Genomic DNA, 26861 nt, shown 5'->3' on the forward strand with positions numbered 1-26861 from the left:
GACCACCTATCCCCAAAGCATAACAGTTTTCAATAGTTTTCCCTTTTTACCCAATAATGCACATTCGCTAAAGAAAATTTAGAAGATCCAGACCAGTGAAAAGAAGAAAATATAAATGACCATAATCTCAATTGCCCCAAAATAGCCATTATTTACATTCTGGTACATATCTTTCCAGTCTTTTGTTTATGCATAGATAAATTATTTATTTCATTAAAATGTTCTCGTGGACATTATATTTATGTGGGAGGCATCACTCCAAGAGTTTCAACAGCTGCAAATAGTTTCTTGACCCCACTCTGGCTGTGTCCCTCCTGGGGCTTGTGTAGGTGAGGCTGGGTTCCAATCCCCTCCCCATCTCAGGATCTATGGGGTAAATGTTCTCTGCAGCAAACTGTCCTGGACTTCGGTTTTTAGACCCAAGCCTTCGTAGGTTGGAGAGAGACCACCAGTGTCCTTTGAAGCCACAGACCTCAGGCCTACTGGGACAGGAGGCATCCCCCCACCCCCACCCCTGCCCTTGGCCTCACTTGCCCCACCTCCCAGAAGCCAGGTACCAACAAAGGACCACATTGGTGCCACTGTCTGTCCGTTTAGTAGTTCAGTCAGTGGCTCAGAATCAAACGCCTTGACCTGAGCACTCACCAGCCTGTCACTTCCTGCACACCAGCCCAGAAACCCTGAATGACGAATAACTCTCTCTGTTGAGGACATAACTAACCACGACTTGACTTCCGGTTCTCATGTCTCTCTCTCCAACGGGCATCGTCTTCCTTGAGCTCTAGCTCCCCAGCCCTGACTCACTGGTGTCAACTATTACTAATGCTAGCTTTCCCCTTGGGTGTCACTTCCCTTCCTTTCTCATGCACACACCCTCATAACGCTTGTTGTTGACTTCCAGATTTCCGAGAGCAGCATCGCCTATGAGAAAAACAAAGCAAAGGAGGCCATAGAGAAGGAAAAGAAAAAGGTCCAAGATCTGGAGAACCGTATAACCAAGCAGAAGGAGGTATGCCTCTCTAAGAGGAAAGAGGAGCCAGCGTGACTGAGTGCCGGGCTCCGGGGGCAGGCGGTCTGGTTCAAATCCCACCCCTGCCGCCATCTGGCTGTGGGACATTAGACAACAGTTAGCACCTCCGTGCCTTGCTTTGCCCACTTATGAGATACAGATGATCCAATAGATCACCCTCGTGGAGCTGGGAGACTTGATGTCTAACACACACAGAGACAAGTGTGTCCAACACACACCTGACACACTCAGTGAATGCTGTGTGTGTTGGCTGCTTTTATTATTATTACGAAGTGGAGAGGCAGAGTCTGAACCCAGGACCATCTGCCACCGGGACCCCCTCATCCTCACCGCTCCTCTGTCTGTCCTTAAGCTCGCTGTGGGTTCAACTGCCTGGAGTCAATGTCCGACCGCCTTGGTGCTGTTTCTCCACCAGAACCTGTCACCTTCGCTATCAGCACCTTCATCATCAAACCACGTTTACGATTCTCACTGGGAGTAGGAGACATGGCTGAAGTTTGTTATCCAGGACCTTGTCTCAGGCATCTCCAAGCTGGAGGACTGAATTCCACCCTCCTGGGTCCCAGCAGTACAAAGGGCACACACACACACACACACACACACAGATACAGGTCAGTGTCTCAAAAGTCACGGCAAGTGATAAACGGACAACCTGACAACAATGAGTTAGATTCCAATACAGGCAAATACAATTTCAAAGGATTGTCAAGACCAGATGGGACCAAACAAGTCTTTATGTCTATTCACATCAGTCTTGGATCATTTTCTTTGAAGAACGTTTCCCTAACATTAATACACATAGAATCACTGTGGAGGGGGTGGTAATTTTAAATGCCCAATCCCTGGACTTTAGCCCCAGAGATTCTGATTCACTCTCTATAGAGTGGACTCAGGAATCTGTACTTTTAAAGCAGTCCAAGGGGTGCTGGTGCTCTTGGAACGACCCTGCTCAAGGTGCCAGTAAACCATGTCTGGATTACGTATCTGTAAGGGCTTCCCAGGCAGCATAGTGGCAAAGAATCTGCCTGCAATGCAAGAGACAAAGGTTCAATCCCTGGGTTGGGAAGAGCCCCTGGAAGAGGGCACAGCAACCCATTCCAGTATTCTTGCCTGGAAAATCCCATGGACAGAGGAGATAGGGCTATGGTCCATGGGGTCGCAAAGAGTTGGACACAACTGAGCATGCGTGTGCACGCATGCACACCCTAGCACCACTTTAAGAGGGGCCTTGACCAACTGGAGCGTGTCCAGAGGATGAGCTGGATGAAATGATGTGAGAGTTGTCAGCTCTGGGCTGATGCACATGTGCAGGACTCCTTGTGGGCAGGTGGACGCTGCCCAAGAGGGAGCCCAGGAGGGGCCATCTCTCCATGCAGCCTTGTTTCCCCAATGATTCACTTGCGTCCTCCATAAAATACTTCAGTTAGGGGTAGCAGAAAAGGAGGAATTAGAATTTTAAAGTAGATTATTTGGGGCAGAAAATGGATTAGGAATGAGATTAATGCAAACAAAAAAGTGTATCACAAAATCAGTGAATGGGTCACAGTTTTTATTAGCCCAGTGAAAATGAACACCCAGTGGCTGTGTAGCTCACTAGACAAAATGGACCAAGTGCTCCTGGAAATTAGACCATTCTGGGTACTCAACCCAGAGAACATCTGTCCTCAGGATCATGACAGAGGAGACTAATGCAATCAACAGTGTCGTCAACAGCAGCCTTAGAGAAAACAGCAGTAACACCGGAGGGAAGATCTTGTGACAACCCTGCAGGCAGGCTGATGGCATCACATCAGGTGCTGAGAAGTGGGACTTGACCCCAGGGACTCCCCACGCACCAGGATAGACCAAGGAAGTTCAAGGTCTAAGACCCAGTCAGACATAGGGAGGCTTATTTGCATGCCGTTTTATTAGCACACACAGGAGAGCATTTGAAAAACTGATTTCATCTCTACGGGTGAAAACAGGATTTATATGAGAGAAAGAGGAGAGAGGGGAGAAAAATAAATTCAGACCTGCTGGAACCCTGGACTTGAGTAAGCTGCTGAGTAGCTGGCAAGGAGCAAAGATGCCAGGCAGCGTGTTCTGCCCTGAGGCAACCTCATGGCCCATCAGATAAACCATCTCAGTTCTCTGTGGATTCCTCGGGACGGCTGGAGTGCTTCTGCTGTGTGCTGTGCCTGCCGCTGACCCCCAGGGAGCGCCTCCTCAGGCCAGGTCCGCACACTGTCTGCACTGGGACTTCTCAACAGTAATGACCACATCACGACCCCAAATAAGAACAGACAGAGTTCAGTGGTGGTACGGAGAGAATGAAGCTTCTCCCAGGCGAGGCTCACAGGCATCACATGATGAGAACCATGCTCTGTTTTGTTTCAAAAAAAAAAAATCAGTTTCATTTCCTAGTTATAAAAGGAGCACCTGGGATCTCCCCGGCGGTCCAGTGGTTAAGACTCCACGCTTCCAATGCAGGGTGTGTGGGTTCAATCCCTGGTGGAGGAACTAAGATCCCACATATCATGTGGCCATGCCAAAAAATTAAGAATAAATTTTAAAAAATAAAAGGAGTAACTGCTCTAGAAATTTTTAGAAGTATGGAAAAAATCATTCATGAGTCCACCGAGCAGAGTTACCAGTAATGAAATTATTTTATTTTTTCTTTTGGCCATGCTCTGCAGTGTGTGGGATGATAGTTCCCTGACCAGGAATTGAACCCACACTCCCTGTATTGAAAGCACAGATTCCTAACTGCTGGACCAAAGAAGTCCACTAATGACATTTTGATGTGATTCCTTCCAGACCAGCTTTATGATGATCACTATGACAGACATGGACAAACATCGATTTGTTACAAAGTTATTTACACTGTTACACTGTGCATGCTGCGTTTTGACTTAATATATTACAAGTATGTCCACAGATCATTGAACTTTCTTCTGCAACACGCCAGTAAAGGGTGACCTGGGTTTGCACTGTGTTGGGTGAACCTTGATTCATTTACCCTTGGGCACGGGGGTGTCTCTCTTTTCAGTGGAGTGAAAAATGCTTGTCTGAGCAGCTCTGTGTCAGGGGCTTTGTGTACATGTGGGGTTATGTCCTTAGGATACATCTCCAAAAGTGTAATCAGTGGGTCACAGGATATGAACATTTTTAGGCTCGTGAAACAGGTTCCCAAGTGACACTCTCAGAAAGGTCATACTGGTTTTCACTGCCTCCGACAGAGTCTGGGAATGCCTAGCACTGCACCTCGAGAATATGTTTTGTGCTGTGCTGTGCTTAGTCATTCAGTCGTTTCTGACTCTTTTCCACCCTATGGACTGTAGCCTGCCAGGCTCCTCTGTCCACGGAGATTCTCCGGGCAAGAATACTGGAGTAGGTTGCCATGTCCTCCTCTAGGGGATCTGTGCAGCTAAGGGATCGAACCCAGGTCTCCCGCATTGCAGGCCGATTCTGTACCATCTGAGCCACTAGGGAAGCCTGAATACATTTCAGGTAGGATTAAATAATGTTCATGAATAGGTTACATACAGTATGATTCCGACTATGTGACACTCCAGAAAAGGCGAAACTAGGGCAATAATAAAAAGATCAGGGATTGGTAAGGGGTGGGAAGATGATGAATAGATGGAGTGCGTAGGGTTTTTAGGACAGGGAAACTATTCTGTGTGATTCCATAATGGTGGATACATGTTATCATACATTTGTCCAAATCCATAGAGTGTATACCACAGAGTTGAACCCTAATGTAAACTATGAGCTTTAGGTGCTAATGATGGGTCATTGTAGGTTCATCAGTTATCACAAATGAGATGATCTGATGAGGGATGTTGATGGTAGGAGAGGCTGTGCCTGTGGCGGGGGTGGGAGTTAAAGGAAAACTTTCTAATTTTTCTGCTCAGTTTTACTGTGAACCTAAAACTGCCCTAAAAAGTCAAGTCAAATAAGTAGATGAAGTCCATCCAGCCCCAGCACAGTGCCTGTCACAAAGCCCACTTTCTGCACTATTTGGGGAGGGACTCAAGAAAGAGAGTAGAATTTTGACAAAGATGAGAAGAATGGGTCCGAGGAGAAGGTAGAAGATGTTGGGGACACGGCGACTGGAGTCTAACCATCCCAGGGTCCCCAGGGGAGGTCATCTCAGGGCCTAAGTCACGGAGTAAGTTGGAGGAATGTCCTGAACACAGATCCTATGACTTGAGGGTGAAGAACTCGGCACATTTATCCTGGAAGACAGATTTAGGGAGAGACATGACAGCCTTCTCAAATATTTAAAGGGCTGTCTCGTACGAGAGAAATAAAACTTGTTCAATGAGCTCCAAGTAACAGAACTGAGCTCAGGGGCCAGAAATCTCAAGGAGATAGATCTCAGCTGAATTTGAGTTCTGCAATAATTGGAACTTTCCAGAGAAAGCATGGACTTTGGACTTTAAAAGGATCAACAGAACAATAACAGAACAGAGGTCCCCTCCTCTCTGAAAACAGGGGAAGGGGGAGGCTGGGGTAAATATTTACACCTGAATTTCTGTTCATTTGATGTTTGCTGTTTGTCTAGGAAATGGATTTAAAAATGCAAAAAGAAGACATTTTAAATAATAAATTAAATGATGCACTGGCCATGCTAGAAAAGGCTCAGAAAACAAAGATGGCTGAAAGTCTGAAAGCAGAGAACCTCACCATGAAATTAAATGAAACATTAGCTGAACTGGAAACTGCCAAGACGAAAATGGTAAGTCAGTGCCTTCCAGGGAAGGCAGAATTCTCCCTTTGACGCAAGATCACGATGCCGTGTGTGGTTTAGACCAAGGGTTCTCAGCCTCTGTACTGTTGATGTTCTGGGTGGGTGACTCTCATGGGGAGTTGGGGGGCTGTCCTGTGCATTTTAGGATGCGCAGCAGCACCCACTGAGCTCCACCCAGAAGATGCCAGTGGCACCCTACCCCAGGTGTGACCACCAGAACTGTCTTCTGACTTTGCCACATCTCCCCGGTAGGGGGGGAGGGGGAGGGGAATCACCCCCTGTTGAGAGGCATTAATTTAGTATGAAAGGTAGACAGAAGCTATAACACCCTTTTTCTAGGGCCTTCTGAGATGATGTAATTCAGGCTATTCCCAGGATCATACAGAGCAGCCCTGGAGTTTAGGGGCCAGTGATGATTCCATAGAATTTAAGATAGCCTTTTTCAATTTTAGCTTGACCTTCAAGGCCCTTCATCATCAGGGCTCAATATTGCAATGACCTGTCATTCATACATTTAACCGGCAGGTCCGTGGACAAGGACATAATAAGGACTGACCTGGCAGAGGGAAGTAGAGAGGGACTAGGCTTGGAGACAGCAGCTCAGGGGTGTGGCATGTGGTGGCCATTCCCAAGGTCCTGAATCACAGGACCTGGACATTCGGGGTAGCAGAGGAGTGGGGAAAAGGAGTTGCTATGGAGGGAGTTACCAGAGAAATGGCAGGACTTGCTAACTGATTGACAGTTAGCTCCTGAGGAGAGGGAGTCCCGAGGAGAGGGAGGAGCCAAGGAGGCAGGCGAGCTTCCAGCCAGGGCACCATGGAGGGGGGCGGTGATGGCACATGGGGTTGCTGGAAAGATAGAGGTTGGGCTGGGGGATGGGGGCAGGTCTCTTGTGGGAGAGGGACTGTCTCCTGGAGAAGATAAAGCATTCAGACTGAACCGAGGGTAGGGGTATCAAAGTTCAAAAGTTGCCCAAACTTTTAGTGACACATTAGATTTGGGGCAGGAAGTGAGACATGAAGCCTAAAGTTGGAAGAGAGCCTCGGTGGAGTGATGGTTGAAGGAGGGGGCGTGTGTGAGCATCTGGGGCAGAAAATGTCTGCATCCGGAGGAGAAGAGAGGCCCATCGTGTTAACAAGGAATGGAGAGCGAGAAGGATGACATCATCCCGAGAGCGGGAGAATGACATCATCCAGGTGGCAGGAGACCTCATCCTGAGAGCAGAGGAAGGGGTGGGGGGAGTGGGAGGGGAGCAAGGATGAGGCACTGAGACTCAGGTGTACGGAGTGGCTGCAAGAGGGGAGGGTAGTCATGGAAAGGGGTGTGACTCACCATCAGGAGGCCACTGGTAACTTTTGTTTTTAAGAAATACAAATTTATTCACTTTTTCTTATAAAGTTGTTCACTCATTAACTCAGCCAGTACTTATTGAGCATCTGGGTCTAGATGCTGTGGCAGGGATCTGGGCTCTGATGCTGTGGGCATATCGGTAAATAAGAAAAGGTAAGTTTCTGTCCTCGTGGAGTTTCCATTCTAGTGGGAGCAAGAAATAAAGACATGAGATGGTTCACATGGTAATAAGTGCCTCAGGGAAAATAAAACAGGATGATGTCTTCTTTAGATAGGCAGTCCAGGAGGACTTCTCAGAGGAGGTGACATTGGAGCTGCAGCCCAGCACAGCTGGGAATTTTTTCACATGGAATCAGCCTTGTGAGGAGCTGGGGGAGGAGTGTATGGGCAGAGGGAACAGCACATGCAAAGGTCCTGGGGCAGGCAGAGCTCAGTGCCAGTGGGTGCAGAGGGGCCGTGTCGTTCCTGTTCTCGTCGTCTTACCCAGCTCCCAAGGTCACAGGAACCATGTCTGTTTCCCCAGATCATGATGGAGGAGCGGATGCAGCTGCAACAGCACAGAGTAATGGCCCTCCAAGAGGAGCAGGAATCACAGAAGCACGAATTTGAAAAACAAATCATGGAATACAAGGAACAAATCAAGCAGCACTCCCAGACGATCGTGAGCCTCGAGGAAAGACTCCAGAAAGTGACCGAACACCACAGAAAGATAGAAGGAGAGATCGCCACGCTGAAGGACAATGACCCAGGTCAGTCCAAAGAGACGCCGAGGGAACCTTAGCGTTCAGGGTGGGTCCTGATGACCGTGTGGGTCCCTCCAGGCTGATGGACAAGAAGAAGTCTGCGTCTCATTTTAAAAGCCCCTCTATTTCTGGAGGCCCTGTCCTTGTTGCACTGCAAGGTTAGGTGCCCTCCAGGCCCAGGTTCAGCAGAAGTAACACGATGAACAGAGACAGGCTTTGTGCCGAGCCAGTCAGCCAGGGAGCAGCACAGGCTGCTGGGGCTGTGAGTGGTGTCAGAACACACGATGGGAATCGTCCTTTCCCCATGGAAGCATCCCGGGCAGGGCCCTTTCAAAGGCATCTCTCTGCCATCAGCAATTTGCGGCTCTGTCTAATGCTTTTTCACAACCAGCTGGGGTTTATCTTTTTTTTAAAAAAAAAAAAAAAAAGCCTGAAGAAAGAACTCAGAGTTGTGAGCACTTATTTGCCCTGAATGACCACGGGTGACAGATAAAAGTAAAGACAGTGAGCTCTTGGAGAAGAGTTCTGGCAGTAGGGGCCTCGGCCTAGGGTTTCTCATCCTGAGCGTTGATATTGCCACGTGGGCTAAATCAGCTTCCCCGGTGGCTCAGCAGTAAGGAATCTGCCTGCCAGTACAGGAGATGTGGGTTCAGTGCCTGAATCGGGAAGATCCCCTGCAGAAGGACCTGGCAACCCACTCCAGTATTCTTGCCTGGGAAATCCCATGGACAGAGGAGCCTGGAGGGCTACAGTCCATGGGGTCGCAAAGAGCGGGACACAACTGAGTAACTGAGCAGGCACATGGAATGCAGCGCTCTTTTTTGGGACTTTCCAATGCACTTAGGGTGTTGAGCAGTGTCCCTGGCCTCTACCCACTGCATGCCCGCCCCCCACTCCAGTGTGACAGCCAAAAATGTCTCCAGACATGGCTAAACGTCCCCTTAGGGGTAAACTCACTCCTGGTTGAGAACCGTGGTCCTAGTCTCAAGCCAGCTGGACAGGCTGTCAGGACTCACCTCATGGATACATTCATTCAGCACGCTTAGCTGAGCAGCTCTTGTGTCCTGAGCTCATTCTAGACACTGGGAGTTCAGCTGTGGACCACCAGGCGGCATCCCTACAGTTTGCCAGGTCACTGCCCTGACACGGGACGCGGCATGAACAGGGCACCACGGCAAGAGCAGGCTGGGACTCGGTTCCTAGCCCAGGCCCAGCGCAGAGGGAGGGTGTTCCAGCTCAGGGCACCACGGCAAGAGCAGGCTGGGACTCGGTCCCCAGCCCAGGCCCAGCGCAGAGGGAGGGTGTTCCAGCTCAGGGCACCACGGCAAGAGCAGGCTGGGACTCGGTCCCCAGCCCAGGCCCAGCGCAGAGGGAGGGTGTTCCAGCTGGGACACTTCTTTTGTCACCCCAGACTTAGATCCGTGCCTGCAGTCAAGCAGATGTTCCATAAGCATCTGTTGAACAAATAAACGAGCGAGTGAACTGAGGATGGGGGCAGAGGCAGAAACTGGAAGGCAGTGGGCTGAGGAGTAACTGGGGGGTGAGCACAGGACGAGACTCTTATCTGAGTGGAGAGCAGGAAATGGGGCAGGAGGTGTGACCCAGGGAGGGGTTAAGGCTCTACCTCTCACCCCTTAACAGAGTGGTTACCAGCAGGTCCCAGCAATGCTGTGCTCACTTCCGCAGCTGTCAGTGGTATCAGTGGGTGTTAATCGCTTCAGTTGTGTCTGACTGTTTATGACTCTATGGCTTGTAGCCCACCAGGCTCCTCTGTCCATGGGATTTCCCAGGCAAGCACACTGGAGTGGGTTGCCATTTCCTCCTCCAGGGGATCTTCCCGACCCAGGGATCAAACCCATGTCTCCTGCATTGGCAGGCGGATTCTTTACCACTGAGCTACCTGGGAAGCACCACCACCTCAGAGAGTAGCTGGAAAGATGTCACAAGCTCATGCATGGGGGAAGGGCAGCCTGTGACACAGAACACATGGTGTTTCACATTAGGTGGAGAGGGCTGGGGGTGGAGGGAAGGATTGTCAGTTGAGGTTTGCTCTGTTGATAAGCAAAGGGGAAGGAAAATATCTCTTGCCTGAGGACTGTGATGACGCTCACGTGTCCCTCTGATTCAGCCCAGGAGGGGGACGCACAGCCGGACCCTGCAACAGCACCTCTAGGGGAGAGCAGCTCCAAAGATGCAATGTGCGACCACCTGATGTGAGTACTGGATGGGACTCCTGCTTCTGGTCACATTGTCAGAATCTGACAAGAGTTGAGTCTGTGCAGTCCTTGCTGCTGGTTGAGTTTCTCAGTCCCTTTAGTAAGTCACACTGGTGTCATGGAAAGATCTGGGTAGATCTAAGTTCAAATCCTAAACTCAACACTCTCCAGGTATGTAGCCCCAGGCAGGTCATGTCCCCTCCTGTGCCTCAGCACCCCCGGCTTGTGAGATAAGGAAGCACATGAATGCCAGCTAATGTTACTACTTAGCTATTTTCCCCAAAGACCTACCTGAGGCAAGCCCATTTTGGGGTTTCAAAACAGTGGAAGCCGTTTGGTGGAGTGGGGGCCCAGAGAGGGTTAAAAGTTAAGAGGTTAGACTAAATGACCTTGAAGACCCCTCCCAACCCAAAGGTCCATATCTGGAGCCTCAAAGAAGTGAAGTGATATTACTCAGTTGTGTCCGACTCTGTGTGACCCCACGGACTGCAACCCACCAGGCTCCTCTGTCCATAGAATTCTCCAAGCAATACTGGAGTGGGTAGCCATTCCCTTCTCCAGGAGATCTTCCCAACCCTCAAAGAGCTGACAATTTCCAGAGAAACAAAACCCATGGATGGGAAAGATCCTGAAAGACACTGCCAAGTATCATACAAAGCAGAAGGTGGTAACATGATGCAGAGAAAGGATTCAGAAAGTTTCTCAAAGAAGGCAAGCCATCAGCCTGAGCCCTGCCCCATATACCAATTACCAAAGTCTCATGTCACACAGGTTTTACCCCAAGAAGGCAATGACAGACAGACTCTCAATCTCCATGTTCTGAAAAGTTTGTCTCCTCCTGTAAAGTTCATGTCTCCTCCTAAACTCTGTAAAGAAAACAGTAGCCATGACCTGGAAAAGAATCAGCATCAAGTTGTTCTCTGGTTCACTTCCTTAATGATGGACACACTCGACACAAAGTCTCATCCTCAAGTTGGAAAAGTCACAGCCAAGGAGATTAGATAGACAGACAGACATGTATGTGTGTGTGTGTGATCCATTCCAGTGATCACCAATCTTTTTTTTTTCAATTTTCACATGCAGCCTGCAAGTATTTTGCTTTATTCCATAATAAACACAGACACCACCTTCAAAGGTCTATATAAGAGGAGGCTGTAGTTCAAAAGACTGTGAATACAAATGAAGTGACACTAATACCTGCCCAGAGACTCAGTCATGTCCGACTCTTTGTGACCCCGTGAACGATAGTCCATGGAATTCTCCAGGCCAGAATACCGGAATGGGTAGCCATTCCCTTCTCCAGGGGATTTTCCCAACCCAGGGATCAAACCCAGGTCTCCCACATTGCAGGTGGATTCATTACCAGCTGAACCACAAGGGAAGCCCAAGAATACTGGAGTACATAGCCTATCCCTTCTCCAGCAGATCTTCCCAACCCAGGAATCGAACCTGGGTCTCCTGCATTGCAGGCAGATCCAACCAGTCCATCCTAAAGGAAATCAGTCCTGAATATTCATTGGAAGGACTGATGCTGAAGCTGAAGCTCCAATACTTTGGCCACCAGATGTGAATAACTGACTCATTAGAAAAGACCTTGTGCTGGGAAAGATTGAAGGCAGGAGGAGAAAGGGCTGACAGAGGATGAGATGGTTGGATGGCATCACCAATTCGATGGACATGAGTTTGAGTAAACTCCGGGAGTTGGTGACGGACAGGGAAGCCTGGCGTGCTGCAGTCCATGGGGTCGCAAAGAGTCAGACATGACTGAGCAACTGAACTGAACTTAACTGAGAGACTCAATCTCTAAACCCCCTTTGCAGTGTTTCCTCTTGCCCCAACACACACATGCACATACACACACATGCACGCACACACACACCACACACACAAACACACAATATGCTTCTCTCAGGGCTGGGATGTCTCATACATGCTCATAAGGCCCTCAAGGTCCCTCTCCCACCATCACCTTGGGCCCCTCCCATGAAACATCACCTCCCAGTCAGCCACCCTGATCATTTTAATCCCAAAGACACACTCTCTGGGGTGTGGGACCAAGGACCTGCCCTCATCCACCTCTCTGTGTCCCCCGCTTAGTCCTCTGGGCCCCCGGAGCCCCTACATCCCCAAAGGGTCACTTGAAGACCACCCACTCATGTGGTCCCTCTTCTCTCCATCAGGAATTAAAAGAAGCTGGTGAAAGCACAGAAGCCATACTGTCCTCTTCTCTTTCTTTTTCCTCATCCTCGAAGAATCCCTGAACCCACACACACAAAAATAGCCTCCCCTCTTCTTTGCGCCAAAGATCGAAAGTCCATGAGAGCATTGGTTCCTGCTGACAGACGGTTGAGCAGGAAGAGGTGTCCTTTTGATATTAGTTGTATTTCAGCCTCAGAGCAAACCCAGCCAGGATCCTTTGTTCTGTCTCCAAGTGTTTCTTTATAACGAAGGCGCATCAAAACGGATTCTTGTTTTGAGAACTTTTCAAGAGTGTGCTTATCACCCTTGCTGGGGGTGGCATCATCCCCAGATTGGACCATCACTGATGGAGGATCACATTGCCTTTGTACTTTTCCCCTTCCAGGCACTGGAGCATCACCACAGAGATGGAGCTGAACTGACTTGGTCTGTTTTTTTATGTGTGTGAATTTCAGAGAGGATTTATTGACTGCTCAGAAGGAGATCCTGTCTCAGCAGGAGATCATCATGAGGTTAAGGAAGAACCTGACTGAAGCTCATAACCGAATGTCAGACCTGAGAGGTTTGTACAATTGCCTGTGTTTCTCAATTTCCCAACCCACTTTGAGAAAGGAAAGAAATGGGTCTTTGGGGTTGGAAGGCCGGGCATTTAAACCCTGCCTCGACCTGCTGTCCTGGGCCATCACAGCACTTGTAACTCAGGATCAGCAAAAGCTGCGGGTACTGAACTGATTCCATTTGATATGGGATCACAGGGAGCATTCTCACATGGCTCCACACCTCTGAGTAGAAATGCAGCTTTCTGTTTCGGGGAGAATCTCTGTTGACCACAGAGGATTTGTCTGTAGGAGCAAAGGCTTGGAGGTCATCCATGGGCCCCCTCACTTGGCAGGCCAGCCAGCACAAGTCCTAGCGCCCACCAGCTTATGGACCTAGAGTAAGTGTACCCTAGGTCTCTCCTGCCTCTGATGCAAAAACACTCGCCACACATCTGCCTGTTGGGCCTCCTCCTGTCCCTCACGTCGACATCAGGACCCACCTAGAGTAGGGGCAAGATAGCTCTGAGGTCTGTTCTCTTCCGGATGGGCACAAGTCTGGCTGAATATTCCTACTTGGCTCCTCTTCTCCACAGACTTATTTCTGCCTCCCTTCTTCTTGCTTGTTAGAGCTGCCTCTTCTTTCCCATCCCTAACTTCCATTTAGCCAAAGGGCAGGAGTCGGGAGGTATAATTAGGTTTAGGAGGGGGTGGAGGGAGGGTGAAGACTATTCCTTTTATCTGGTCCATCTCAAGCCCTGTGTATCCCAGACCTTCAGTTGTGTTTACTCCCTGTGTCTGGACCAATTGATGTCCCCAGGACTTTTATAGCAGGATTTTTCAAAGAGGGGTTTCCCCCTTCCAAGATATGAGAGCTTGCGGCAGAAAGGCTAGAATCGGGAGGCATTGGACCCAGTTCTGGATCTGCTATTTATTAGATGGGTGACTTTAGACAAGTCCCTTGACCTCTGTGAACCTCGGTTTCTGCACCTGTGATGTGGGGCTGTTACTAGGAATTGCCTTGTAGGGTTGCTATGAAGATCCAAGACAACGTAGGGGTCTTAGTTTGGATTTTCCCAGAAGCAGACCCCGAGACCAGAATTCCACTGCAGGTGGTTTATTTGAGAGATGATCCAAGGGAAAACAGCAATGGAAGGGAAGTGAGACAGGGAAGGGAAGAAAGCAGATAAAGAATTGCCATGCTGTCTGTCATCAGGCACAGTGGGGGACAGAGCTTAATTCTGCCAGGGAGGGGGTGATGCTGGGGAGCAATGTGGTCACAGCCCTCTGAGTGCCACCTGGACGGGGAGGGGGCTGGGCTGTGTGCTCCAGCCTGTCTCCACTGGGCCTCAGTTGGAGGCTGTTGCCTCTGGCAGACACGTGAGCAGAGCTGTCTCCAGAGGGCTCAGAAGCCTCAGGCAAACAGATGCAGAAGCAGGCTGCTGAAGGTGCCCTAAAATGCCACAGGCACACAGGCCCTGACAGCTGGGGCCAGGCGGGCGGCACACAGGCTGCCTCGTGGCGCCGGCGCTCATCGAAAGGTGATGCTGGTGGGCGGTTTCGTTGGTTTTTTCTTTTTTTTGCAAGAAGACTTCCTGGCCGTTACTGAAGCCCCCTGAGAATTCCTGGAGGGTGAACCGCCTCATGGTTCTTGGAGGCCTGGCAGATCTGCTATGGCCCTCCAGGAAACCCAAGGCAGGAGACCCCACTGCCAACAGCTTGCATGTATCCCCCAGGGGAACTGAACGAGAAGCAGAAGATAGAACTGGAGCGGAACGTGGCACTGGTCCAGCAACAAAGCAGTGAGCTAAGCGTGCTCAAGGACAAGATGGTGCAGATGACCGGCCTGGTGGAGAAGAAGGACAAGGAGCTGGAGGTCCTCAAGCAGGCTCTCAGGTGGGTGGGAAGGCCTGCACAGCAGGTGTGGGGAGCCCAGGCATACCCAAGTACCCAGGGAGCCTGACATAGAGAGAGGAAGGGCTCAGTCAATGATGGTTAAAGAGTTGAATGAATGAGTAGATGAATGAGTGAATGACATATGTTTCATTGCTTCACAACCTCATCATTTAGAACTTTGCTCAGTTCTGAGCCTTCAGAGATTCCTGCCCAATATTTCAGATAAGTCTCAGTTTAAATGCGGCTTCCTCCAGGAAATCCTCCTTTACTCACCCTCACCAAACGTAGCCAAGGGCTCCTGCTCTGCCCAGGATCCCTCAGTCCCTGCATGTCACCTGATCTAACACTTCTCACACAGCCAGGCTACTCCCACCTGTTGAATTGTCTGCCTTCCCCATGAGGACCCCTTGTAGACCTTGCCTGCTACTGACTCCCCACCATTCACACAACGCCTGGCATGTAAAGGAACTTGATAAATGCTGACTGAACAAAAGTGTAAACTGGATGTCAGCTTAAACTAAATATATTGTTGTTCTGCGAGTTTGTCTATGAAACATATGTGAGTTTGCATTTTCATCCATAGTTTATCCATATTTTGATATAAGATTAATGTTTTCTCCAAGAAAGTTTGAATAAAATTGATGTCTCATGTGTAACCCGTAGCTTCATTTGCTTCATGGTTCATGGCCAAAGTGGATTCACACTGTGGTTAAAAGTACAGGCTCCAGGCCCAGGCTGCCTGGATTCAAAGCCAGGTGCCTTCACCTATAAGCTCCATGACCACAGGGAAATTGCCGTGTCTCTTTCCTGGTGTAAAATGGGGCAAGGAGAGTCCCTAGCTCATGGGACTATTATGAGAAATAGAAGGGTTGACAGATACCAGGTGTTAGAAATAGCAGACAGGCACTAAGTGAAGTTGCTCAGTCGTGTCCGACTCTTTGCAACCCCATGGACTGTAGCCCACCAGGCTCCTCGGTCCATGGAATTCTCCAGGCAAGAATACTGGAGTGGGTTACCATTTCCTTCTCCAGGGGTCTTCCCGACCCAGGGATCAAACCCGGGTCTCCTGCATTGTAGGCAGACGCTTTACCATCTGAGCTACCAGGGAAGCCCAGACAGGCACTAAATGCCCCCATAAATGCCACAGCAGGTATCCTGCAGACCCAGTGCAGGAGGCAAGAATGGAGAGGTGCCTGCTTCCCTGGTCACTAACCAACAAGCTCAATTATCTGGAAACCCTCAGGCAGGAGCTTGAAGGCTCCAAGACTTCGGCTCCCTGTAAACATGGAGTCCCTTTCCCACTTCTGCTTGTGAGTACAAAGGTAATTTGTGGTTCCCAAACCTTGTGCGGCCAGCCACCCTCCTGCTCAGTGACTCATCTTCTCTGCCCCCAGGGCCTCCCAAGAGAAACAAAAACTCCAGCTGCACAAGGAGAAGGAACAGAAGCCCAGAAACACAACCAAGATGTGTGACATTTCAGTGCAGATAGAACCAGTCCACACTGATAATTTCTTGAGCAGCCAAGAGGTGAGTACCTGCCCCATCCCCGGGGGCATCTAGAAAGATAAGCTAAGAAAGAGCCTGATGGAGGCTTTCTTTGCTTTTGAAAACATCTTCATTCTAAGTTCCAAAAGCATGACTTGCTTATGTGAAATGTATAAAGTTATCATCAGCTGGGCACAGGTACCATCAGCCCTCTTCCTCACAGAAACCACCACACGCTCATACAGTCAGCGGTTGAAATTCAGGCTTGGAACCCATCTGCCTGTGTTCCGATCCTGCTCCTCCACTCAGAAACCCTGCAACCTGGTACCAATTCCCTCGTCTGGAAAGTGGGCATAATGCCAGCCACCCCATCATGGGATTCTTGAGAAACAAATTTAACTTACACACACAAACATGTACAAGCTTACATATACATATATTTATTTGATAGACTTTTTTTTCAAAATATAGTCTCAAACCATATTTATTCTGCAACATTTCTTTTTTCCCACATAATACTATTTCATGGGCATATTTTCAAGTAAATGTACGTGAAGATCTTCCTCATGCTTTTGTTTGTCCCAAGTTGGAAATTGTATTTTTGAGGCAAACATACCAAATGATTTGGAAATTTTCATCCCCAAGGCCCAGCGTGTGGGCTGGTTCGACAGTGGTGGGCACATGGGGCGGCACCCATCCTCTGCTGTCAGACGGGGATGCCCACCCCCCCACCCTAAGGCAGCAGCTGCTGCCCCTGTCACAAGTCTGACAGCTGTGACTCCCTGGCCCTGTGCTAGGGACTCGCAGGGCCATTTCCATTGAATTCCATCACATCCCTTTTATCCAGCCAGTCGCCTGTTGATGGATATTTGTTTCTGCTTCCACACATTGCTGTAGTTAATATCCTTGTGAAAGTGAAAGCGTTAGTCGCTCAGTCGTGTCCAACTCTTCGCGACTCCATGAACTGTAGCCCACCAGGCTCCTCTGTTCATGGAATTCTCCAGGCAAGAATACTGAAGTGGGTTGCCATGCCCTCCTCCAGGGGATCTTCCAGACCCAGGGATCACACCCAGGTCTCCTGCATTGCAGGCAGATTCTTTACTGTCTGAGCCACCAGGGAAGCCCTAAGTATGTAGAACAGATTCCTAGGTGTGATTCTGAGATGTCCAGGGGACATCCTAAATTAGGCCTGAAAGGGCTCAAATGCTAGGCCATTTATGCTCCGTGGCTGACTTGATGATCTCTGCCCAGAGGCCTTGGCACGCCTGGAAGTCCCAGCCAGGCAGTGCACAGGGATCACATCATCGATGGAGAACCGTGCCTTCATCCCGTGGTCCTGTACGGTGGCTCCCACCTGTCCCTGTGGTGGGTGGTCGTGCTCCCTGTGATCCGTCGTTGGCTGACTGTGGGCATGGCACTTCCTCGAGGCCCCGGGTTTCCTGGAGTCCAGGGATCTCCTTTCTCCCTTCGCTTTATGAAACTAGAGACCAGGGCGTTTCAGTAATGTGCTTTGGACTTTCTCTTGGAAACAGGGCCAAATGTGTCGGCTTGCCTGCCTGCTTCCTCAAAGATGCCTTTCCCCTGCCAAACAGCAGGGAGCCAAGGCCGCACGCAGTGTGAAAGAGAGGGCTCAGTGGCCCTGCCGGCTGGCCCTGGCTCCCGTCACCATCCAGAGACCTTTATAGCAGCAGCGTCTCCTCCTTACTACGGCAGCCCAGCCATGGGGCTGCAACCGGTTCTGCAGCTGTGAGCGCCCAAGGCCGGAAGCAGGTCTCGTTCCTGTTGAAATCCAAGCTCTTAGTGCAGGACCTGGCCTATGTTAGTTCACACGTTCAGCAACTATTGGGCACCTGCTGTATGCCAGACCCTGTGCTGGGCACAAAGCAGGATGCTCAGGGTTCCTGGCCACAGAAGACTCCCTCTGACTCTCCTGTGTTTGCTGGGAAGGATCGTTGACCAAAGGCCCTGTCTCAGTTTCTATGATGACAAGTATTAGAGGAGGATGGGGGAGGGAGGCTGCAAGATCAAAGGAAAAAAGGCTTTTTTTCTTTCTCAAAACAGCCTTCCACACTCAGTCTACTTCCTGCTTTCTAAACCAGAGTGGGTCAGAGGGCTTAAGAGTTGTATGAGAAAGAATCTCCATCTTCTCTAAATAAACAAATTCCCAGAAGGGCCATGAGTAAGGGTCACGTCGGGCTCAGCCGAGCTCTCCAGGCAGAGGAAATGCTGTCACCAAGCCTGGCGGCTGCCCCACCCCCAAAACCAGCCACCACGTCCTCTCCACCCTCCAGCACGTGTGCACATGCACAGCATTCCTGGTGTTCACTCCCAGGGCAAACATATGCCCTCAAAGAGAGGGAGGCTGGTGTAGAAACAGCCCCGGAAGTGGACCAGCCGAGCAGGCTGAAAGCCGGCTGGAGCCAGATCAGGGTCTAGTGACGCCCTACTAATTGCAGCCCCCTTCTCTCAGGGCTGAACCTTGGTCCCAGCAGGAACTCTGGGGCAGGCCCCTTCTGGCTCCATATTTACGGAGTCCCTACTATGCTCGGGCACAGGGCTGAGCTTTGGGAAAAGCACGGCCTACATGGGAGACCAACTGTGTCCTCACAGGGCCCGTGCGTGCGTGCGTGCTCATTTGCATGCGTGCATGCTCAGTTGTATCCGACGCTTTTCAGCCCCATAGTCTATAGCCTGCCAGGCTCCTCTGTCCAGGGATTCTCCAGGCAAGAATACTGCAGGGGTTGCCATGCCCTCCTCCAGGGAATCTTTCCGACCCAGGGGATCGAATCCACACCTCTCACATCTCCTGCATTGGCAGGTGGGTTCTTTACCACTGGCGCCACCTGAGAAGCCCCTCCTCACAGGGTCCACATTCTGAAAAAGGAAAGAGGCGATAAACAAGGCGACGTCTAACAAAATGTCCAGCGAGGGTGAGCCCTCCAAGGAAGGATACAGCAGGACTGGGGCTGAGTAGCACAGGGGCAGGGGCTCTTTGGGACAAGGCAGTAGGGAGGCCTCTGCAGGAGGAGATGGGGAGCAGAGCCTGAATGAAATGAAGGAATGAGTGGTGGGGGCCTGGAGGGGAGAAGAGACCCCAGGGAGGACCTGCTAGGTCTCTCTAGACCAGCCAAGAGCCCATCCATGCAATTCCCCCTAGCAAATATGAGACCATCATCCTTACTACCAGCTAAGCACCGAAAAATGTCCCTCCAGGACTTTCCTGGCAGTCCAGCGGTTAAGACTCCATGTGTCCACGGCAGAGGGCATGAGTTTGATCCCTGGTCAGAGAAGAGACTGGACCAAAAAAAAGAACCAAAAAGTACCCCCTTCAGGAGTGAATTTGATGTGATTGTTCAAAGATGAGAACAGAATGACAAGTGGAAACCCAAACTGAGAAGAATATTAGAGAAAAAGAAAGAAAGAAAACATGGCGAGGAAACACAGAGGGGATCTCTTATTTATAGTGATGCTAAGTCAGTAGGGAAGTTGGAAATCTTCCTAGATGTGACTTTGTATTTGAAATGAAATATTTAAATTCTCTGCTGAAGCCCCTTAACAGTATTTTCCAGGGTACTAAATGACGGGGTTTCTGCTAATCCATGAATTGTTCATGTTTCCTCAAATATAAGAGAGAGATTCCGATCCCTAACAAAGCCACTGTCTGCACCTTTCTGGCCACAGGAGCAGTCCTTCAGTGATCTAGGGGCCAAATGCAAAGGGTCCCGACATGAGGAGGTCATTCAGCGTCAGAAAAAGGCCTTATCTGAGCTTCGTGCGCGAATTAAAGAACTTGAGAAGGCCGGCTCCTCAAGTAAGTTCCCCCCTTCCTAGTGGCCCCTTCTGTGCTGAGCCATGGGCCCCAGACCTGAGGGTTCCCTGTGGGGGCTAACCAGGATCACTGTCTTCTATTCTTATCATTTCATAAGTGAAAAGATGTAGTTTTTTTTTTAAAAGAAGAAGATGAGTGGGGGGGAGGGGGGAAGATGGGCAGACATGATCTCAAAGTCAAGAGCAGGCCTTGATACTAAATAAACAGGATTTCATGAAAAACTCGTAACATTGTCCTTCTTTTTCATATTTCACTATGGCCCATTGGAAACTTTTGCATAGACTGATGGTGTTCAAGGATCAACCTTGGGGAACTTCCTAGATAAATACCCTGTTTAGAGGGAATGGGGCTCTCAAGAAACAGAGCTTGTTGCTGGGTGGAGCACTGAGCCAGGCCCCAGCAGCCTGGATTCAAGTTCCATCCTCCTACCTGTGGCCAAAGGTTCACCCTCAGAGCCTCAGCCGTGTGAGGCTGCAGCCTCATATTAGCTGTGTGACCTTGGACAAGTCATTTCACCTCTCTGGGCCTCAGATTATGAGGGTTAGTACTGGCCCATGGTAAGCGTCCAGTTAACAGCAGCTGTGATTTTTTTACATCCAGCGACTTCTTCCTGAACCTTTCTTTTGAGTCTAATAAATTATTTCTTTTTTTAGATCCTAAGGACCACATGGATGAATCATTTCTAGACTTAAAGACTCTTGGGATGGAAAAAAACGTCCAGAAAATATTGGATGTAAAACCTGATTTGCCAGCTTTCTCACGAGTAGAGAGCCGAGTGGTAATTTACCTCTGCAGTGACTGACACGTGGTGAGGGTGGGCCTGAGGGCAGGTCTGTCCAAGTGCCCTGGCATCACTGGTTCAGGGTCAGATCCTCCCTGTTAGCCTAGCGTCTGGATCGATCAGTCAGTGCCTAGCATTACCAGTGGTCCAGTGTTTGAACAGAAAGGAGGCTTTCAAATGTACAGAGCAGGATGTATCATCACACTGATGTTGGCCAGGTCAATCTCTGGGCCCTCCTTTTCATATCATGTGTTATATTCTGCAGAAAATATTCAACAAGCTATATAACATGATGCCATGAGTTTGCCTAAAATTTGCTTCTTTCTGTAAACTCAAAAACCCGAACACAGAAAAGGTAGCAGAAGGGAGCCATGATGATTAAGAAGACACCACAGTTCTAGAATCAGAGACCTGCCTGTGTCCTAATCCCAGCTCTGCAAACCAAGTGACCTTGGCAGGCTCTTAACCTTTCTGGGACTCCATCTCCCAGCTGTAAAAGGAGATAATTGTGTAAAGTGCTTATGCCAGTGCCTAGCTCATAGTGAGCACTTAATAGATGATACTTGTGATTATTATTAAATAGTATTTCAATGGTATTATTCAAGAAAGCCTTCCTTCCTTAGGGGGCTTTGTTTGATTTGCCCAGATTTGCAGAAGTAATTTGATTGTTAGGTGGAAGGTGTTTGATTGGGCATTTGATTGACACATGACAATGGACAGCTCAGGTTAGCCTTAATCAGAGGACCTGCTGGGCATGGTTTGCTGCCACAGCTGGATCCAAACCATCCTTAGGCTGTTGGAAGAAATAATTAAAATCATTCAATCTCATTTTCTACACATTTGCTAGATGTGTGAATCTTCAGAAATGTGTTGCTTTGAGACTTCCCTGGCAGTCCAGTGGTTAAGACTTCGCCTTCCAATGCAGGGGGTGCAGTGTTTGATCCTTTTTTGGGGAGCTAGGATCCCACATGCCTCAGGGCTAACAAACAACATAAAACAGAAGCAATATTATAACAAATTCAATAAAGACTTTAAAAAAATGATCCACATCAAAACAATATTTTAAAAAAAGAATGAAAGAAAGAAACGTGTTGGTTTTCCTGCTAAGAGCAAACCCTCCTCTGAGAGTAGAAAGGGAGGGACCATCTCCAGGTGGGGAGCTCAGCTGGATCCCATATCCTGATCCTGCTTCCAAGATTTGCCTTCTTGGCAACAACCCCTCATCCCACCACTGACACGACAGAGCAGGAAACCTCCAAGGCTGGCAGTAATTAAAAGGAGAGAAGGAGCAGGAGAAAGAATAGCTGAGCAAAGGCAACAGGACTCCTGTTTTTCTGAAGCTTATCTTCTCAGCCTCGGTGCTACCGATTTTTTGAGCCAGGTAACTCTTTACTTGGGGGACTACCCTGTGTGTCACTGGTTGTTCAGCAGCATCCTTGGCCTCTACACACTAGATGCCAGTAGCAGTTGTGACAACCATCACAATGTCCAGGCATTGCTAAATGTCCCAGGTAAAGGGAGAATGCACAGTCATCCCCAGTTAAGAACCACTGGTCTAGAGGAAAGACAGACAGTGACCAAAGAGCGGGACTAATGTGTCATTTCAAGAAAAGTTATACTCTTAAGGGATGGGAACAGAGCTGTAAGAAAGCAGTTCACAGAGGAATCAGACTAGAATAAAAAACAGCTAGAAGGGGGCGACAGTGAATGAGATAGCTGGATAGCATCATCAAATCAATGGACATGAATCTGAGCAAACTCCAGGAGACAGTGAAGGACAGGCAAGCCTGGAGTGCTGCAGTCCATGAGGTTGCAGAGGTGGACATGACTTAGTGATTGAACCACAACTGTCAAGTTATTCTTTAGGAACTTTCCAGTTCTTCGGTTATTCTTTGGGTTTTTCTTCTGGATGTAGAAAATCATAATGAATACCAAGAGAGAGTTTTTATTTCTTTTTTAATTTCAGCCTCAAAATGGCCTTTCCAGCTCAGGGTCCATCATGGCCACCAATAAATTAGGGAAAACAGATGCAACTGAGGCTCTGGATCTCAGTGAAAAGCTGGTATGTACACCTAGCATCAGTCCCCCTCCTGTCCAAACCCACAACCCCCTCAGGCATTGTTAACCACCAGATGGCTTAACTAAACATCAACCCTACGTAGATATTTAGTCATTATTACAGCTCTGCGAGACCCAGTTGCTATCCCAGCATGGGTTGGAAATTGCATAGTTGAATTCCTTGGAAAACTGGGTAGCAAGAATAAATGTTTCTATCTGTTGTCATTTTCCCCCTGGTTCTCAAAAAGGCGTAGCGTAAATGGATGCGGGGAACATGAAAGTCGGATTAAAAGCCCCAATTGTACTCCTTTCCAAAGCATGTGTTCCCTGTGATTGCAGAAAATGAATGAAACAGAATTAGACACTTGCCTCCTTATTAAAGGGCTTCCCAGGTGGCTCAGTGGTAAAGAATCTGCCTGCCAGTGCAGGAGATGCAGGTTTGATCTGTGGGTTGGGAAGATCCCCTGGAAGAGGGCATGACAACCCACTCCAGTATTCTTGCCTGGGAAATCCCATGGACAGAGGAGCCTGGCAGGCTACAGTCCATGGGGTCGCAAAGAGTCAGACACGACTGAGCGACTGAGCACAGCACACACACTCCTTATTAAAGCAGCCACCAGTGGTGGTGGATCAAGCCTCTTACCTGCAAAACGCTTTTTCGTAGTACATGGATATGAGCAAAACACTCGGGAGTCTGATGAACATCAAAGATATGTCAGGTCATGTGTCCATGAAACACCTCTCCCCCAAAGAGAGGGAGAGAGTCACCCAGCTTCGACAAAGAGACCTCGATATGGTGTTCGATAAGATCACCCAACTCAAGAACCGGCTGGAGAGAAAAGAGGAGCTTTTGAGAGGATACGAGAAAGACATTGAACAGCTCAGGTAAGGCCCATGTCCCTGCAGAAAGGCCTGGACCTCCATTCTCCAGGCTAAACCTCAGGGCAGCAGCAGACCTCTGGACCAAGACAGGAGGACAGAGGTCTGGGTGTGCAGGGCAGGCGGGATCATGACTCAGGGTCTGATGGAGGCGAGTCCTCTGGGCCAGAAAGCAGCAGTTAAAGTGTGCTGTATTTTCTTAAGGGGTAAGGTGCACCTTTTATGAATGTGTCTGATATTTCACCATGTGTGTGCTTTTCATAATTCCTTCTTATTTTCAGTAGTATCAGTTCCCTGACCCTCCCTGGGAAATTGGGAGGGGCTGGTAATATAACCTGTGTCAGCTTCATGCCACACTTACACAGCCCATGAGCTATTTATACTGCCCTCTAGTCCCCAAACTCCATCCTTCTCTCCCACTTGTAATGAAACCGCTAAGTTAGGCAGACACAGAAGTATCTTGAGAATCTCCCAGGGCAGGGGCATTGCTGGTAAGTGAGAAAGATGAGGGGAAAGGAGACTTTGTCTCTCCCGTGTGCTCAGGCAGAGCAAAGTGTCGGTTCAGATGTACCAGTCACAGGTGGCCAAGCTGGAGGACGACATCTACAAAGAGGCCGAAGAGAAGGCGCTGCTCAAGGAGGCCCTGGAGCGCATGGAGCAGCAGTTGCACCAGGAGAAGAGGGTCAACAGGGCGATCAGGCAGCAGAAGGTGAGTGGTGCCTGCTTGGAGCAGAGTCTCTGAGGCTGCCCCTCTGCCCCCTTTGGAAATGGCCAGCTGAGGTCCCAGCGGGATCTAGGCAGTACAGGAGGCATTTACTGATGCAAAGGAAAGTGGCAGAATAGCTTTAGCATCAGACAGACCTAAGTTTAGACTGTAGCTCTTCCATTTACTGTGTGACTTCAGGCAGGTTTCTTAACCACTCTGAGACTCAGAGTCTAGCTTGTCTGTATTTTCTTTCTTTCTTTTTAATTTAATTTTTAATTTTGTATTGGAGTAGAGCTGATTTACAATTTTGTGTTAGTTTCGGGTGCACAGCAAAGTGGTTCAGTTATACATACACATATATCCGTTCTTTTTCAGATTCTTTTCCCAGATAGGTTATTATAGAATATTGAGTAGCATTCCCTGTGCTATACACGGGTCTCTGTTGATTATCTCTTTTATATATGGTAGTGTGTATGTGTTAATTCCAAATGCCTACTTCATCCCCCCTCCACCTTTCCCCTTTGATAACCATAAGTTTGTTTTCAAACTGTGAGTCTGTTTCTGTTTTATAAATAAGCTCACATGTATCCGTTTTTGAGACTCCACATACAAGTGATGTCATCTGATACTTGCCTTTCTCTGTCTGCCTTACTTCACTTAGTGTGGTACTCTCTAGATCCATCTATGTTGCTGCACATGGCATTATTTCACTCTTCTTATGGCTGGGTAACATTCCACTGTATATATGCACCACATCTTTATCCATTCCTCTGTCGGTGGACATTTAGGTTGCTTCCATGTCTTGACTGCTGTAAACAGTGCTCTCTGAGACTCAGAGTCCAGCTTGTCTGTATTTTTTTTAACTTTTGATAATTCATGTATTTTACCTCGTTCTTTCCATTTCTAACTATTTTTCTGCCAGTTTTATTGAGGTGTAATTGACACTGTATTGAGTTTAAGGTATACAGCATAATGATTTGACTTCCATGCCACATGAAGCAATTGCCACAATAAGCTTAGCAAACGTCCTGAATTTTTTAAAGTGGTGTCTATTGTTCTTACTTTCATTGCTCTGCCAGGTGCAAGGGATACACAGATGAATAAGTTCTCTGAGAATAAAGATTTTCAACTTGCTATTCTGAGTACCCAGAGAATAGTAGACACCCAATAAATATTTGGTACATGGATGGATGGAAGGACAGGTGGATGGATAGATGGATGGATGGGTGGATGGAAGGACAGGTGGATGGATGGATGGATGGATGGATGGGTGGGTGGATGGGTGGATGGATGGACACCAGATCAGTGGATCAGTACGTGTTCAGGTAGATGAATGATCAGGTGGATAGAGATAGATGAATGTCCTTGAAGGACATATTTTTCAGTGCAGAACATACAGGTAAAGAGCTGATTTCAGGCTGACTTAGTGGGGTAAGGGCTCTGTTCAGATCCAGAGAAGGGTACTTGGCTCAGGAGGGTACTAGAGCATTCAGGAAGTGTGTTCCAAGTGCTGACATTTGTTATGAATTGCAAAGGAGAGTTGGAGTTTGTCCACCAAAGGGATGGACAGGTGTGCATTTAAGGCTGTGGGAGCCACAGAGGAAAGGCATGAGGGTGAGGGATTTGCTTCCTGGCATGAACTTGGTAAGAGCATTGACTTGAGAGACCAAGACTGACACTCAGGCTGGTGATCCAGCTAAAAGAGGCCACCTCCTCCCCTCATCCTGCTATCTCATCTATCACATGGCACAAGACTCAGTGGGTCCTGGGGTCAAATCCCCCTGCTTACTGTGTGACCTTGTGCAAATCAGTCCCCCTCTCTGAGCCTCACTTTCCTCATCAGTGAATGGGAGCTAAGAGCACCTGCCTTGCAGGATTGTTATAAGGATTGAATACAACACAGGTAACCCTTCCTATCCAAGCTCTCACTGTCTGAACTCAAGACCAAACGGTTTCCGATGCCCAGGTACACCTGTCCAGGCTCTGAAGCATGCAGCTCAGGGCCTGGGACTCAGCAGGTGGATGAGGCTGTCTGCCCTGTGGCCAGCCAACTGCGCAGGTGGCCTCTGAAGTGAGTGCTGCCCCAGACCCAGTAGAGTCTGCTGCCAAAAGTCCCCATACACATCGAGACAGGCATGGGCAGCACCTGAAAACCAGCTCCAGAAGCTCGCTGTAACCCTGTGCCTGCACTGCAGTCAGTAGGGGGGTCTCTGGTCTTCTTGGCAGTTAACACCCATGAACGTCCACTCCTGTGGTCAGCAGCATGTCACTAGCCCAACTGGGCACCGGCACAGCGACTCCTAAATAGATCAGACTCTCCCTGGTCCTTCACTCTCACCTAAGGTCGAGCAGATCTCCAGGCAGGCATCAGGCAAACAGGAAAAACTACCATAGCCCCCATCTCTTCATGATATCTGC

At 48.9% G+C, this 26861-nt stretch overlaps 1 protein-coding gene across 10 annotated transcripts in view; it reads left to right on the plus strand.

Annotated features, from left to right (window-relative positions):
* The window catches only part of FHAD1 (forkhead associated phosphopeptide binding domain 1), a 168064-nt gene that overhangs the window by 127693 nt on the left and 13510 nt on the right, over nucleotides 1–26861 (plus strand). For 7 of the 10 annotated variants that reach the window (XM_070384949.1, XM_070384953.1, XM_070384956.1 and 4 more), the window contains 12 exons: nucleotides 902–1009; nucleotides 5580–5753; nucleotides 7639–7864; nucleotides 9987–10071; nucleotides 12729–12835; nucleotides 14546–14705; nucleotides 16100–16232; nucleotides 19872–20001; nucleotides 20673–20797; nucleotides 22767–22862; nucleotides 23523–23743; nucleotides 24281–24446. In XM_070384949.1, the coding sequence (XP_070241050.1) occupies nucleotides 902–1009; nucleotides 5580–5753; nucleotides 7639–7864; nucleotides 9987–10071; nucleotides 12729–12835; nucleotides 14546–14705; nucleotides 16100–16232; nucleotides 19872–20001; nucleotides 20673–20797; nucleotides 22767–22862; nucleotides 23523–23743; nucleotides 24281–24446 (1731 nt within the window). The remainder of the gene's footprint in view (nucleotides 1–901; nucleotides 1010–5579; nucleotides 5754–7638; nucleotides 7865–9986; nucleotides 10072–12728; nucleotides 12836–14545; nucleotides 14706–16099; nucleotides 16233–19871; nucleotides 20002–20672; nucleotides 20798–22766; nucleotides 22863–23522; nucleotides 23744–24280; nucleotides 24447–26861) is intronic. The other 3 variants (XR_011467227.1, XM_070384958.1, XM_070384957.1) reach the window with 1 other exon arrangement.

The sequence above is a fragment of the Bos mutus genome, chromosome 16 (assembly GCF_027580195.1).
Source record: "Bos mutus isolate GX-2022 chromosome 16, NWIPB_WYAK_1.1, whole genome shotgun sequence".
In the NCBI taxonomy this organism is placed as follows: Eukaryota; Metazoa; Chordata; class Mammalia; order Artiodactyla; family Bovidae; genus Bos; species Bos mutus.